This window comes from Nerophis lumbriciformis, linkage group LG01, assembly GCF_033978685.3.
Source record: "Nerophis lumbriciformis linkage group LG01, RoL_Nlum_v2.1, whole genome shotgun sequence".
NCBI classification, from domain to species: Eukaryota; Metazoa; Chordata; class Actinopteri; order Syngnathiformes; family Syngnathidae; genus Nerophis; species Nerophis lumbriciformis.
Window position 1 is genome coordinate 51,420,287 of NC_084548.2, and position 15,408 is coordinate 51,435,694.

A 15,408-nucleotide genomic window follows, 5' to 3' on the forward strand; every position below is an offset into this window, starting at 1 on the left:
GGGAATCATCAATAGTGACCAGTGAATAATGTCCCGACAAACCAATGGTGTCGCAAGCTTAACTTAAATAGTGCTAATTACAAACAGAAAACAGGTGAGGGGAAAAGTGCTCAAAAGCAGGCGTAAAACTGCTGCAGGAAAGGGAAAAACAGGAAGTGAAAAACCACCAAATAAGAGCGCAAGACAGGAACTAAAACGACACCCAGAAATTTACCAAGAAACTTAAAATAAGGCACAGTGTGGTGTGACAAGCCGTAACAGAATGCTCCCACAACAAAACGGATATCAGACATTCTAAAAACAAAACCGAAAAAGTCCAAAGTAACGGGAGGGCAGAGTGAGGACCAGGCGGTGGGTTGCTTGGCCATATGTCCTTGCAATCAGTGGGGAAGAGTCAGACGGCAGCGACGGGTAGACCGCCGCCGTGGCCGACGAGGAGGCGGACGCAAGGTGGCAGCAGCTGTAACCGTCCATGCCCGGGTCCTGGGCCCAGCTACTGATAGTGCGGAGGCCATTCATGAAACAGTCACATTCTTGGTCGACGATGACTCCGATGATGATGACGGAGTCGTCGTGGAAAGACCCGCTGGAGATGAGGATGGCGGCGTCATGGAAAGACGATGATGGCGGCGTTGTGTAAAGACCCGCTGAAGATGATGATGGCGGCTGGACCGTCGGCATCCGCATGGCTCAAGCAGCAGGCAGGTGGACCGTCGGCGTCTTCAGAGCTGGAGCAGCAGGCGGCTGGACCGTCAGCATCTGCATAGCTGGAGCAGCAGGGCGAAGCGCTGCAGGCGGCGGAGGCCGAGCAGGGCGGAGCACTGCAGGCACCGTAGGCCGAGCAGGAGGTAGCAGCCTGGCTTGGTGCAGGACAGGCAGCGAAGGCCACACAGGAAGTGGCCGCTTGGCTGGACGCAGCTGTGCCTCCACAATTGCACAGCTACCATCCCTAGCTATCAGCCCTAGCTCCCCCCTCAGGAAGAGGATACCAGACGCTGTCACTGGTTTGAGGGAGGAGCGTTTGACCCTTGACCTGAACGGGAGAAGAAGCCCAGGGTGTGTGGGCTCTGGGAAGAAATAAACAATATAATAATAAACAGTAATAACAGTAATAAACAAGTCCCCTGGTGGGGGCGTGGATGCACGCCCCAGTCGCTCGCACCTTCCTGCACGAACCCCGAGCACTGGCGGAGCGGCTTCATCTCATTCCCCAGCGCCTGGGCAACACTGGCTAATAGCCCAAGCCGTGAACAAAGAGGCAAAGTGGTCAATGGGGTTCCCGTATTCCACCCCCTGAGGAGAGGAAGGGTGCAGCGTTTGAGGCCCTGCAGCAGAGAAGGCTGCGCGTTGTGACGGCTGGCTTTGGCCTTCGTGGACGATGCGCAGGCTCGGCACTCGGCCAAAAAGAGTCTGTTGGGACCAGACCGCCATCTGGCACCCACATCAAAGTCTCTAGTACCTTGGAGGGGTACCACTAAGCCTCTGCCTCCATTTTAGCCCAAGAAAATCCTCTCATATTCCTCGCCATTGTAATCATCTGCAAAATCACATGGTTGGGACATTCTGTCAAGCGGTGTGTCATGTGAGACGATGGAGGTTGTAGTGATTTTAAAATGCAGACGAAGCTGGACAGGACAAAAAAATTTTTTTTTAATAATAATATAAAATAAAATAAAATGCAGACGAACGAGGTGGCAGCATGCAGTAAAAAAGGGTATTTATTGATTAAACAAACAAAACCAAAAGCGAGAGCAACAGGGAAGTGCTTTGAACAGACAGACTATGAGGGAAATCAAAACAAAATGCTGGAACACAGCGAAACGCTTACAAGTAAGGCGGAGCAGACGGCGTCCACAAAGTACGAGCATATTTGATCTCAGCATGGAAGGAATCATCAATAGTAACCAGTGAATAGTGAATAAGGTCCTGACAAACCAATGGTGTCGCAAGCTCAACTTAAAGAGCGCTAATTACAAACAGAAAACAGGTGAGGGGAAAAGTGATCGAAGACAGGTGTAAAGCTGCTGCAGGAAAGGGAAAAACGGGAAGTGAAAAACCACAAAATAAGAGCGCAATGCAGGAACTAAAACTACACCCAGAAAATTACCAAGAAACTCAAAATAAGGCACAGCGTAGTGTGACAAGCCGTGACAGTTTTTGGATCAAATGGAATATTTGATGTGAAGTAACTGGTGCCTTAAATAGGTAAATAATCCATAACAACATTGCTTTTACTTCTTTATTGTCTTTTGAACATTAACAGATAAAAAAACAATCAGACTAAAGGTCTTGGGGATCCAAAAGGCCCAATTCATAAAAGTGAGAAATCAGACATTTATCAATATATATATTATTTTTTAGTTTGAGCGCTTAAATCTCGACACCCACTTCAGATTTAGACGTCAATAATAGGTTTTTACTATTTTTTGAGCAATGACAGTTTTAAAGTTAAAAAAACTGCCTGCATGTCAGATTTTCTCTTTACATTACACCTGTTTGCTCTTTTATTCCACTTTTCAAGTTTTTTTTGTAATAGTATTTTTAAAATGTGCCACAGGGCGTTAAAAAATTACCTGCGGGCCGCAAATAACCCCCGGGCCGCACTTTGGACACCCTTGACCTATGTCATCAAACAGGTTCACACCTTTTAAATGAATCGCAAAGCGGTAATACATGCTTACCTTCATAAAGAAAACTAAACATTGTTTTCTATAACATCCTCAGACCTATCGAAACGTTTTTGTCACCTGTAAGGAACAAACATTTCACAGCCTTATTTTAAATGCTTAACACTCACATTTTTTTGGTCTTTGTTAGAACTCTAGCAGCAGCGTTCTGAACAAGCTGTAGCTGCCTGACAGTTTTTTTTTTGGGAAGACCTGCAAGGAGACCATTACAATCGTCTAGCCTGTTGGTAATAAAGGCATGTAGAAGTTTTTCTAAGTCTTGAGCTGACATGAGCCCTCTAAGTCTTGTTACATTTTTGAGGTGATAGTAGGCCGATTTTGTTACTGATTTGATGTGACTGTCGAAATGTAAATCAGAATCTAAAATAACCTCAAGATTTCTGGCTTTATTTGAGGTTTTCAGGGACAGTGATTGAAGGTGTTGGATGACTTTAAACCTTTCTTGTTTAGCACCAAAAATAATTATCTCAGTTTTATCTTCATTTAGTTGTAGAAAATGTTGCCACATCCAGTGTTTGACTTGCTCAATGCACTGGCACAGAAGATCTATGGGGCGATAGTCATTTGGTGATAGCGCTACATATATTTGGGTGCCATCGGCATAGCAATGATGGTCAATGTTATTATTTTGCATGATTTGTCCTAGTGGGAGCATATAGAAGCAAACATTTCTGAAAAACAACTACCATAACTATCTTTCACCTCATGCTGAATTGGATTTGATGTGTATTTTGAAAAAACAAACAGTTTAACAGTTGAATTTAATGTGTGTAATTATGTTGTATATATGTATCTTTATTGAACAAATTAATACAATAATACTATTAAGTTGTACAAGATATAAAAAAAAATACTAAATACGAACATTCTGCTTCTCCTCCACATCCAGGGTAAACAAAGCAAGACTGCCACCTAGTGGCAAAACAAGAAACCCGGAAGTGACTGTCTTCTTTCTAAAGACACACTTCTTTGTAGAAGAACCACACTAACAATTTATCACGACAAATGGAATCAGCTGGTCGTTCGTGTTACAACAATGGAACCGTCTCACAGCTCGGTAAGAAACATTTTCACACCATTCTATTTTTTTTTTTTTACAAAGGGGTCTCATTTTTTGAAGAGCTATCGTAGTAGCAAGTTAGCTAGCTTTGATGCTAGCGTCAATTTATAGACAAAAACAATGCAAGTCAAACTAGCGACACTCTTTATAATAATTATAATGTACACACCCTGTTACAATAGTAATGACATGTTAGGGTTTTATAGTGAACGTAACTGTTGATATAAACGCCCATATAGCAACTTAGCCACATCTCTTCCCTTTCTCCCCAAAAGACGGTGAGGATTAGCAGGAAAGGAGACGTCCAAAGAGCTCAGGTTTGAATTCAAGTGTGTGCAGTCCATCACACCATGTTGGTGACAGCATACCTTGCCATATTCCTGCTGCTTCTCCTGTGTGCTGGCCTGGAGCTCGCAGCACGTCGTCTCACCCCACCTCAGCCGACTCAGACGGCTGCAGCCAACCCAGCCTTCGTCCGCTTCCAGAGCGTCTTCCTCCGGGCCTATCTGTTGGCCCTGTGGGCGGACTGGCTCCAGGGTCCTTACCTGTATAAGCTCTACCGCCACTACAGCTTCTTGGAGTCCCAGATAGCCATCATTTATGTATGTGGCTTGGCCTCTTCTGTGTTGTTTGCTCCTTTTTCAGGATGGCTCCCCCAAGCTTTGGGCCGCAGACAGACTTGTCTGCTCTTCTGTCTGACTTACTCTGCTTGCTGCCTCACCAAGCTGTCCAGGGACTATTTTGTTTTGATCGTAGGTCGCATCCTGGGAGGTCTGTCCACATCCTTGCTCTCCACCACATTTGAGGCCTGGTATGTCCAACGGCATGTCAGCGTCCACGATTTCCCCAAGGAGTGGATCCCCAGCACTTTCAACAAAGCTGCCACGTGGAACCATGGGCTCGCCGTGGGAGCTGGCTTAATGGCTAACTTGCTCGCTGAGTGGCTCCACTTGGGGCCGGTGGCGCCCTTCCTCCTGGCTGTCCCCTGTTTGCTGTGCTGTGCCTGGGTGGTGGTAATAGACTGGGGTAAGGAAGAAGCAGAAGGACCTGAAAGTGACAAACAGATGCTAATTCTCGGCGCTCCAAATGGAGGTTTGACTCGTCCATCTGCAAAGGCCCGGTTCTCACGCAGCTGCCATGATGGACTTCGTTGTTTGCTTTCAGACAAGAGAGTCATGCTCCTGGGTGGTGTACAGGCTCTATTTGAAAGTGTCCTCTACATCTTTGTTTTTTTGTGGACCCCGGTACTGGACCCTCACGGACCTCCTTTGGGAATAGTGTTCTCCTGCCTGATGGCTGCCAGTATGGCTGGCTCCTTGATGTACCGCCTAGCCACCTCCTCACACTATCGTCTACAGCCCGGCCATGTACTCTGTTTGGCCGTTTTAATGGCCTTCTTCTCTTTATACATGCTAACTTTTTCCACCGCGGCAGGACAACCAAGACCGCATGAATCTTTCCTTGCTTTCCTTTTGCTGGAGCTGGCATGTGGACTTTACTTCCCCGCAGTCAGCTTCCTCCAGAGCAGGGTGATTCCCGAGGAGAAGCGGGCTGGAGTGCTGGCCTGGTTCCGCCTACCTCTGCACCTGCTGGCCTGTCTGGGTCTGCTGGCGCTCCACGGCGAGGTGTCGGGGACAGGGGGCGGGGAGGACGGCGGCGGTACCAGACACATGTTTGGAGGCTGTGCAGTCATGATGCTGGCGGCTTTGATGGCTGTTGTTGGTCTGTTCACGATAGGCAGGAATGACTCGGACCTCAGACTTGAGGGAGCCAAGGGAGAGGGCGAGATGTAGATGTTTTGCGTGTATCATTTGTATTTTTTGCGACTGGGTAGAAAAATACTAAAAAAAGGACGTTTTGTTCATGCCAATGATGAGATTTTAGTTTTTCCATGTTACTTCTTGTTTTTGTCAATCAAATTGCTAATGAAATTTGGCCGAAATATGATTATTGCTATTTAATTCATTTTTACAGTGTATATGTATTGACAATATGTACAGTATGTCATAATATATTTTTCCTCATATGAAGTTTGTACAGAAAGCATCTTAAAGGATAATTATGTAAAATGAGTGGTCCGTTGTGACACATATGTCATACTCACTGGTTCTGAGGAAAACTAAAAATATTTAAAAAATAAATAAAAACTACAATAGTTGGATTTTGGAGATCTCCTTTTGCATAATTTTCAAATAGCTACATTTAGGAGTAAGTAATGAATGTGAAAATAATTAGGAGCATTTGGGCAGCACATTAGCGTAGTATGACAGGTGACCAGTCCAGGATGTCGCCCGCCTCTCGCCCAAAGTCAGGCAGGTAGTCTCTCACTCTCCCATAATCTTAATGAGGACAAGCTGTATAGAAAATTAATGGATGAAATAATACGACTTGAGTGACACTCCATCCATCCATCCATTTTCTTCCGCTTATTCCCTTTTGGGGTCGCGGGGGGCGCTGGAGCCTATCTCAGCTACAATCGGGCGGAAGGCGGTGTACACCCTGGACAAGTCGCCACCTCATCACAGGGCCAACACAGATAGACAGACAACATTCACACTCACATTCACACACTAGGGCCAATTTAGTGTTGCCAATCAACCTATCCCCATATGAACACTCAATATTGTTATTTAATTTAGTCTGTTCCGGCTATATACCGTAACATGAATTGACTGAACATGTTTGAGATCACGCTTCTGACGTTGGTTTTCATTGTAATGCACTTGTAGGATAAAAGTTTTTGTTATTTTTAACTAAATAATTGTAAGAGTAAAAACAAATCATGGGTTCTTAACCTTTTTGACCTTGAGGACCAACTTTTTCACTACAGAAGCGCCCAAGGCCCACTGAAATTATAACACTGAATTAGTAACCTAATCTAAATTTTAATCATATTCAATAATTATATCTAACATACTTACAGTTTAACAGGATAATAATAATTATCCTTGTCAAGGGACGGCGTGGCGCAGTGGAAGAGTGGCCGTGCGCGACCCGAGGGTCCCTGGTTCAATCCCCACCTAGTACCAACCTCGTCATGTCCGTTGTGTCCTGAGCAAGACACTTCACCCTTGCTCCTGATGCCTGGCAGCTCCCTCCATCAGTGTGTGAATGTGTGTGTGAATGGGTAAATGTGGAAGTAGTGTCAAAGCGCTTTGAGTACCTTGAAGGTAGAAAAGCGCTATACAAGTACAACCCATTTATCATTTATTTATCATAAATGATATGGAAGCATGTGTTAATCACAAATAATATTATCAAAGCTTAAGAGGGGCTGATTACAAAATAAATAGTATTGAAATATACTGCAAAAGAAAAAAAGGAATTTCCATACAATTACACTGAGCTAAAATGACTAAATGTCTAACCACAAAAATAATAATGTTTTAAGTAAACTTTCAATAAAATTAAAGTGCACCACTTCAGTCATAATTTTTGCGCTCAAAAATCATCCGCTCCAGACTTCTGTCTGTTTGAAATTGTCATTACTGCTACGAAAAGTGTATTACAACGGAATACAGCTGATTCCCATACAGACCAAAGATGAGAAACTAATTTTTTGTCGGTACTCGCAGCCCAATTATGGATAAGAAACACTGGACTTTACTTTAGATTCAATTAGACTACAGCAGCACAAGTTACTTGCATAAAAACATGTCAAGTGTTAAAAACGTATTAACATATGATGTGGCCATCTACCTCCACCAACTCAATTGATAGACACCCCAAAATTAAATTGTATTGTCCATCCATCCATTTTCTACCGATTGTCCTTTTCGGGGTTGCGGAGGTGCTGGAGCCTATGTATTGTAATATAGTCATTTCGAAATAAAACCAATTTCATTTCCATTCACTTTCCATTCCAAACTTCCATGGACTTCTCTTATCTACTGTGCCTATTTCAGTGCTAGAGTCCCAGCATCATGGTTATGTGTGCTGCAGCCTCACTAGATGCTGCTAGAATGCCCCTGCGAGGGTGAGGGAGGGGAATGCGCGCCTCCCTGCTGCTGCTGTGTTTTCAATGTGCGTCACAATTTTTGTGAGAGGGTGTTGAAGAGACACCATCATCATCTTGTAGTTCAGCCAGGTTGGACCGCTTATACTTGGTGTGGATCAACTATACAAAATCCTGACCAGCATCATGACGCAGGGCAAGGTAGGAAATCACGACTTATTTTTTGGCCCACATTTATTACATAACAGCCTCTGATCTAGAACATGCAAATACTTAAAATGACATCAGTGTTTTCCTTGCATTTTTGAGTCAATTGTCACAACAGTAGGTACACATGCACACAATGATCCAAACATAGCTTTACAAAGATAATAATGCCAATATGTATTAATCATACTGCCACAGGATGTTTACTATTGTTAGAATTTGCACCGACCTACAAATGCGTAGCATCATACTGAAAGCTTTGTATTATAAACAAGGGGACACAATCTTACAAATAACTCCCAGTCATAAACTACAAGCACATATTGTTAAATGAATACCTCTCTGGAATTAAAAAAAAAATGTTTGGGAAGGAAACCTTTTCAATAAAAGTATTGGATGTTATTAAAGTGCAAATTATGCTTATGTGAGTCATATAAATGCCATGGCATCAATCAAAGCTGTGTAGAATTGTACACATATGTAATGAATAAATATGACCTTGACCACACTAATATTGCTTTTCTTGCAAATTAATTGTCCTTTCAGCCCGCGCTCGCCAGCAAGGCCCCCGGTGACTCATCCAATGGACAGTCCTCAGTGTCCCCATCTCCCCCTAGTTATGAGGAAGCTACTGCAGGTAAGTACAGTATATTCAAACCTCATCAGCAAACTACAAACAGGGGTGTTATTTTCTGTGTGGGCCACATCACAGTTATGGCTGCAAAAAATATATAACCATATGAATATTCTGTAGAGTATAATAGCCTCATGATATAACAACTGCCCCTTCATTTGATTATTTACATTGTTTACCAACAAACTGAATGACAACTTCCTTGGCATCAGGTCAAGGTGACAAGCAGATATTCAAGTTCGACTGCTGTAGAAATGTATTTCAAAATGGGTTACAATGACCCCAAAAAATTGCTTGTTGCATCAAATAAAACAATATGTTAAGAACTGCACTAAGGCTAGTCTGTTTTTTAAACCATCTTTATAATTTCATAATTTATTCTGTTATTTGGGTTCTAAATAAAATGTGGTTGTATATCTTGCAAATAATATCAATTTTAAGTCCTTTGTAATGTGATGCATCATTTTGAAACCGCATTCATATTCGAAATAAACTTCAACTTTACAATTGTCGTGTGTATATAGAGATTGAGCTATTTTGGTCCCAGGACTGATCCCTGGGGTACGCTGCAAAATACCTAGCTTCACGTATTGTTTCCTGTTGGTTAAGTACCTTCAATTCACCCAATTTACCCAATTCACAGTGACCACATTTTGATAATCAGGTGATTGCATGCAAAATAAAGTAATACAGTGATTTGTACAGTTAAATACATATGATCATGTTCTCAACAGTGTTTCAATTTAGGTGGGGCATGAAAAAAAAATAAAAGAAAGCCACTGCATTAGATTTTGCAGGAGTACCTAATAATGTGGCTGGTGAATCTGCATTTGTCAAGGTACATGTACAGATCTAAAAAAGGTTACATGTAAATTCCTGTTAATTATCTTGTATATAGGTTCAAGTGAACCTTGCTACAATGACGTTGAGACGCTCACAGAGTTCACTTGGGATGATCGGAACATCCGAAGGATTTTCATACGTAAGGTATAATAAATATGATGAGTTTAATCATGACACCACATGTTACAATCTCAGGTGTGTAATGACCTTTTTTTTTTAAAAACTGACAAGCAATGATTATTCTGTTGAAGGTTTATGCCATCTTGATGATCCAGCTCTTAGTGACCTTTGCTATTGTGTCTCTTTTCACTTTCTGGTGAGTCAGCACTTTTCACTTAAAGTATTCTGTATTTAAGGACACCTTAGTGGACATCCTAAAACATATTAGCATTGCTTTTAATTGTTGTTGTTTTTTAAGTGATCCTGTGAAGGACTACATTCAAACCAACCCAGGATGGTATTGGGCCTCTTAGTAAGTATTGTAATAAGTGTAGAGTGCATTCATCTCACTTTTATATAACAATATTTATTTTTGTTCAACAGCGGAGTGTTTTTCGTGACATATTTGACTTTGTCTTGCTGCTCTGCACCGAGGTAAAAACTCACAATTGTTAACAAGACCGAAAAGTAAGCATAAGGCCATCATCTCATCTTTTCCAATACTAAAAATCCTGTTTGCTTATGTCTACAGGAGACAGTTTCCATGGAATTTGATCCTGCTCGCCATCTTTGTAAGTACAGTACAAGGCTTCTAAATGTATCATTCTTGATTACTTATTACATTTAAATGATGGCTGCATTTGTCAGAACTTTTTATCCTTGACTGATTGGGATACGGAGATGCATCTCAATAAATTACAATATCGTGCAAAAGTTATTTTATTTCAGGAGTTCAATACAGGCTAAGACATTAATTAAAGGCTCAGGCTTTTGCAGTTTATTTGCTAATTGGAGCACAAACTAGCTGTTAAAAATATTTTGACAAATTTTCAAATTTAATGAGGTACTGAATTTGGTTATGTTTTATTACCTGTAGGCTAAAATAATCAAAACCATTTAGAAATACAGTACCTTCTTAAAATATTTCATTCTGTGTGAGTTTCACTTTCTGGATTGAACTACTGAAATAAACAGTACAGTAGCAGTACCTTAACTTAAGGTTGCCCCAACTTAAGAGTGTTTTGAGATAAAAGCCGTCTATTGCCAATGTTCATTTTTTTTTAGTTGTAAGCTAAAACTTTAGTTATACAAGCATCCCCGTCATTAGATGGTGTAGCAAATGTCACAGTGAACCCTGTAAGATCAAACCAAAACATCTGGTGTTACTCCCTAGTATTAGCTTATAGCTGGAGATGGACATATGTTTGTTTTTCCAACACAAGCAGAATAAATATAATAGAATATTAAAATAATATCATTGTTCTAAAATAGCTAAATGGGGGACATTTATCCATGAAATTATCGAGAAGCTACTGATGGTACATTTGACAAAGAAGCAGCCGGAAGGAGATAACATAGAATTCCACTCTCCAATGCTGTACATTATTAGTACATTACTTCATAAAACTACTGTAGTCGTTTGTAGAACATTCTATTGTATTGTTTTTTATCCGATATTTCTAATATAAGACTTAGTTTTTCTGGTAAAAGTGTGCTGTTTTTGTGGGCTCAGCACCAATTCAATTGATGTCAATTAATTTCCATGGACAGAGTTGATTTGAGGTACAAGTGTATCAATTTAAGAGCTTCATCACAAAACAAATTAGGCTGTCAATTATTTGTTATTTTTAACATTGTTTACTGCAGTGATTGTACTTAATTTCTATAGTGTAGAATTGTGGAGAGTGATTTTACAACACCGCAAACTACAATAATACACCTTTTAGTTATGCACGCAAACACATTATTATCATAGTTGAAGATAATATTTACTAAAGTAGTTATCACTAGTCATTCAACGTGTCTTTTGTCCTGTTACAGACACTTGCTCTATCCTACATGACAGGGATGTTGTCCAGGTACTGTTCACTCCTTACCCCAATTTATTTACAGTATGTTACTTTGCATCATATGTGGTATAGCATGCATTTAGGAATGTCTTAAACCAGTTTTATAAACAGGAATATACTGTTGTTTGGTGTGTACTAATATGTATTTGTGCGTGTTGTCAAAGCTTCTACAACACCAAGTCAGTGGTTATGTGTTTGGGCATCACAACTGCAGTCTGTCTCCTGGTCACAATCTTGAGTTTCCAAACTAAGGTACAATTTTTTTTTTTACCTTTGCTTGTATTTATTAACATTTGATACCATGTATATTTACAAAGCATTGAAACTTGCAGTCAGAAGTTAATTTGCCTGCTCTATCTAGGTTGACGTGACATCATATCAAGGTGTGCTCCTCATCTTCTGTATTGTCATGTTTATCTCTGGACTGGTGCTTGCTGCGGTTCTTCCATTTCAATATGTAAGTACAACTCTTACCTAAAAGGCCATGTTGTATGTATGATTATTAAAATATACATCGTTTAGGTACCTTGGTTGGACACCACCTATGCCGTTTTGGGAGCCATATTGTTCACCATGGTAAGTTCACAGTGTCCTATTAGGACCATGCAGTGTGTGTAGAACTAATTATTACTGCCTATGATTTTAAATGTTTGTGTGTTATTATCCTGTGCAGTTTTTGGCATTTGACACCCAGCTCCTCATGGGGAACAAACGCTACACCATCAGCCCAGAAGAGTATATTTTTGCTACACTCAACATCTACCTGGATATAGTCTATATATTCTCCTTCTTCCTCCAGATTTTTGGAACAAGACGCGAGTGAAATGGATAAAAAGGCACACATAAAAAAATAATGGTAAAGTATATCTGTATGTAACAATAGTCATAGCATTTTGGTGGACCCAGATATTTTGTCTGACCTTGATATTATTGTCAGTTGTGAGATGCAGCTATTATACAACACATCTCTCAATATCTGCACAAAACAAGTCTTGAATCTCTCTTCCTCTCCAGCATGCTTTGGACATGTTTGGTATGTTAGCTTGACATCCTTGCAGTTTTCCAATCATAACAACAGACCTGTGTTTATGTCTTTGGCCTGAAGTATGCATGTTGCATTGCAGATGTCAACTTATGAGGTATTTGAGCTACTCAGTACATCAGGGCATTCCAACCGGTGGACCTGGAGTCAAATTCGGCGCCGGAATGACACCATACAAAAAACATTTTTGCAACAATTTCCTAAAAACACAGGAGTGGTCCTATTGTATAGAGCAGGGGTCGGGAACCTTTTTGGCTGAGAGAGCCGTGAAAGCCAAATATTTTAAAATGTATTTCTGTGAGAGCCATGTAATATTTTTTAACACTGAATACAACTAAATGCGTGCATTTTTAAATAAGACCAATATTTTAGAGTTCAATAAGTCTCTTATTCTTTTTAATAACATTGTTATTCTGAAGCTAACCAATAATGAATAACATACTTCTTACCATTAATGCGACTTCTTGAACAGATGCGGTAGAAAACGAATGGATGTATTAATAAAATGCATGACAAAGTTTTATATTTTGAACGTTATTTTTAACACTGTGATTACCAGCGGAATTATTCATTACTTATCGTGTTAAGCAGGGTCAGCTAAGATTGATCTGAGAGCCAGATGCAGTCATCAAAAGAGCCACATCTGGCTCGAGAGCCATAGGTTCCCTACCCCTGGTATAGAGGAACTTTGACCACTGTAAACACATTGGCAGATCCTTGCATTGACATTTTAACCTTGCTAGCAAACAAAACACTAGGGTCCAAACTTGGGATTCGCTTAACAGAGGCATTCTTCAAGGCACCCCTTTAAGTCATCTCCTTTTTGGCATTTACACACATTTTTTGTAATGTGATTTATGTAACAAAAGTGTTGCTGTAGCTTGTTTACTTCAGATGTAGTCAGTAATCATTTGTTCAACTTTTGCATTTATACTAGTAGTGTTCCTAGAGTGCTGTCATAGAGATGAACTTTGACTAGTTTTCTTTGCAGAAGGTCCTTAAAAACAACAGAGCACTCCTGTAACTCTGACAAAAAACAAACGGAAATCAAATGTCTACTGTAGTTCTGGTTCTCCAGATTATACAAAATAAAACTAATAGTGAAGGGAGAAGTCACCCCCACCTTGGTCCTTAGCTTGCTGTAAATGTGGCCCCCAAAACAATGTAGTTGAATATCCCTGCATTGCATCATGCATGACACACAAATAAGACTGGACCAATACAATTGTTTGATCATTGCACTGAGGATGAAAGAAGTAATGGTTTGAAGCAGAAAGTGATTAAGTTAGGTTGTTTTGATTTTGGAAATATTGTACAGTAAGTATCAATGTTTTATTATTTGCTTAATTGTCCCGAGTTGTATTGTTTAAGTTTAGTCTGTTGTGGTCATTACGACAATGCCACTCTCAAAGGCCTACATTTTTAGAAGGGGCTGATGCTATATATTTATGATATTCGAAGTTTATTTTTCTATGACAGAATAGTATATTTCAGGCAGTGTGAGTGCAGAGCATGACATGTATTTGTAAGTTAAGTGGCATTGGAATGCACTGAACGTTGGTGCAGTGTAAATAAGTGTGAACACTCAATTTGCATTTCATTGTAGTGTTATGTCATACATTAATAAAGAGTGAATATGTACAAATGTGTCTATCATCGATAGAAATATAGTTCTTCCTCATACACACAAAACCATAAACTATTCAAAAATGACGCATCCACACTTGTATAGTTTACTGTGAGTCGATGTATTCTAGTTGGAAGTCCAAAATGTGAGGTGAACTTGCTTGTTGATGCTTCAGCCCACACCTTTTCAGTCAACTAAAAATGGCGAATTCTGTTTTGTTTTTGAACATATAATAAATCAATGTTGTTTATTGATTTGTGTAATTTATTGGAATGAAAACACCAAACATCCTGGTGGCTCGGACATCTACTACGGGTGCCTCCTGCATGGACGCCTCCCTGGTGAAGTGTTTGGTGCATGTTCAGCCGAGAGGAGGCCTTGGGGTAGACACGCTGGTGGGATTATGTCATGCAGCTCGACAGGGAACACCTCGGTGTCTGCCCTGTTGAACTATAGGAGGTGGCCGGGGCAAGGGAAGTCTGGGCATTTCTGCTTATACTGCTGCCCCCGCGACCCAGACTCAGATAAACGGCGCAAAAATTGATGGATGGATGGACACCAAACTAAACCTCCCCTTAGAGTAGTACTTCTCAATTATTTTCTGTTAGTATCATTTGTCTATAAAACTGTTATAAGTACACCTCTGCATAACATTGTATCCTTATTAACATTAAAGAAAAAAGAAATATAGATCAACTTAAAATAAAGAATAACTTTTAACATTGGCTCTAGTCTGTAACAAGAGATTTAAAGTTTATCAATTTGCCTGAATAAAAAAAAAAATTGTTATTTAAACTATAAACATTTGAAGCATGATACTGATAAAGCATGTTTCCCGAGGTTACACGTGCCCCAGTAGGACACGTCCCCCTTAGAGGCACCAGAAGACTATAGAAGGTGCAGCATCCTGACAAAAATAAATAAACAATTATTTTTCAAACCTTCCAAGCAAACTTCAATTAGGGTTGATGATTATTTTTTAGTTCCAAGGTGGGGAAGGACAGAGTTTGGGGTGAGTTGAAAATTCCTCAAAATTACAGAAAATATGCTTTTTAAGTAGTAAGGGAGGGCACAGACCCTATTAATATTATTAGCAAGTTAACTCATGTGATTAATCAGTAAAAAGTATCGTATTATTCATGTATATACGCAGATTATTCACAATTTATTTTTAACCAGACATGCACCTTTACCTTAACAGTGAATTACCTGAAAAGTGGCGGGGGTTATGTGGTCAGTGATCAGATCAATGCTTACACATAAATGAATGAGGAGACTCTGACTGTTGTGCTCACTGACACATTTCACTTCAAAATACAAACTATGCAAGCAAATAATAACCTG

At 40.3% G+C, this 15,408-nt stretch overlaps 2 protein-coding genes across 2 annotated transcripts; both read left to right on the forward strand.

The window, feature by feature from the left end:
* Positions 1 to 3,587: 3,587 nt before the first annotated feature.
* mfsd5 (major facilitator superfamily domain containing 5) lies at positions 3,588 to 5,908 on the forward strand. Its single transcript, XM_061985782.2, has 2 exons — positions 3,588 to 3,744; positions 4,023 to 5,908. The coding sequence occupies exon 2, from the start codon at positions 4,098 to 4,100 to the stop codon at positions 5,538 to 5,540; it is 1,443 nt and encodes a 480-aa protein (XP_061841766.1). The 5' UTR covers positions 3,588 to 3,744; positions 4,023 to 4,097; the 3' UTR covers positions 5,541 to 5,908.
* A 1,829-nt stretch (positions 5,909 to 7,737) lies between these two features.
* LOC133622932 (protein lifeguard 2-like) lies at positions 7,738 to 13,506 on the forward strand. Its single transcript, XM_061985792.2, has 12 exons — positions 7,738 to 7,903; positions 8,456 to 8,546; positions 9,442 to 9,530; positions 9,638 to 9,702; positions 9,805 to 9,858; positions 9,930 to 9,980; positions 10,078 to 10,117; positions 11,367 to 11,404; positions 11,560 to 11,647; positions 11,757 to 11,852; positions 11,918 to 11,971; positions 12,069 to 13,506. The coding sequence occupies exons 1-12, from the start codon at positions 7,889 to 7,891 to the stop codon at positions 12,216 to 12,218; spliced, it is 831 nt and encodes a 276-aa protein (XP_061841776.1). The 5' UTR covers positions 7,738 to 7,888; the 3' UTR covers positions 12,219 to 13,506.
* The last annotated feature ends 1,902 nt before the right edge of the window (positions 13,507 to 15,408 follow it).

Excerpts from the sequence above, each read along its gene's own strand:
- LOC133622932 (XM_061985792.2), top strand. Across the intron at positions 9,859-9,929 it reads GGATGGTATTGGGCCTCTTA|CGGAGTGTTTTTCGTGACAT; the intron begins GTAAGTATTGTA and ends TTTGTTCAACAG. Across the intron at positions 11,972-12,068 it reads GAGCCATATTGTTCACCATG|TTTTTGGCATTTGACACCCA; the intron begins GTAAGTTCACAG and ends TATCCTGTGCAG.
- mfsd5 (XM_061985782.2), top strand. The coding sequence starts at position 4,098 with ATGTTGGTGACAGCATACCTTGCCATATTCCTGCTGCTTCTCCTGTGT.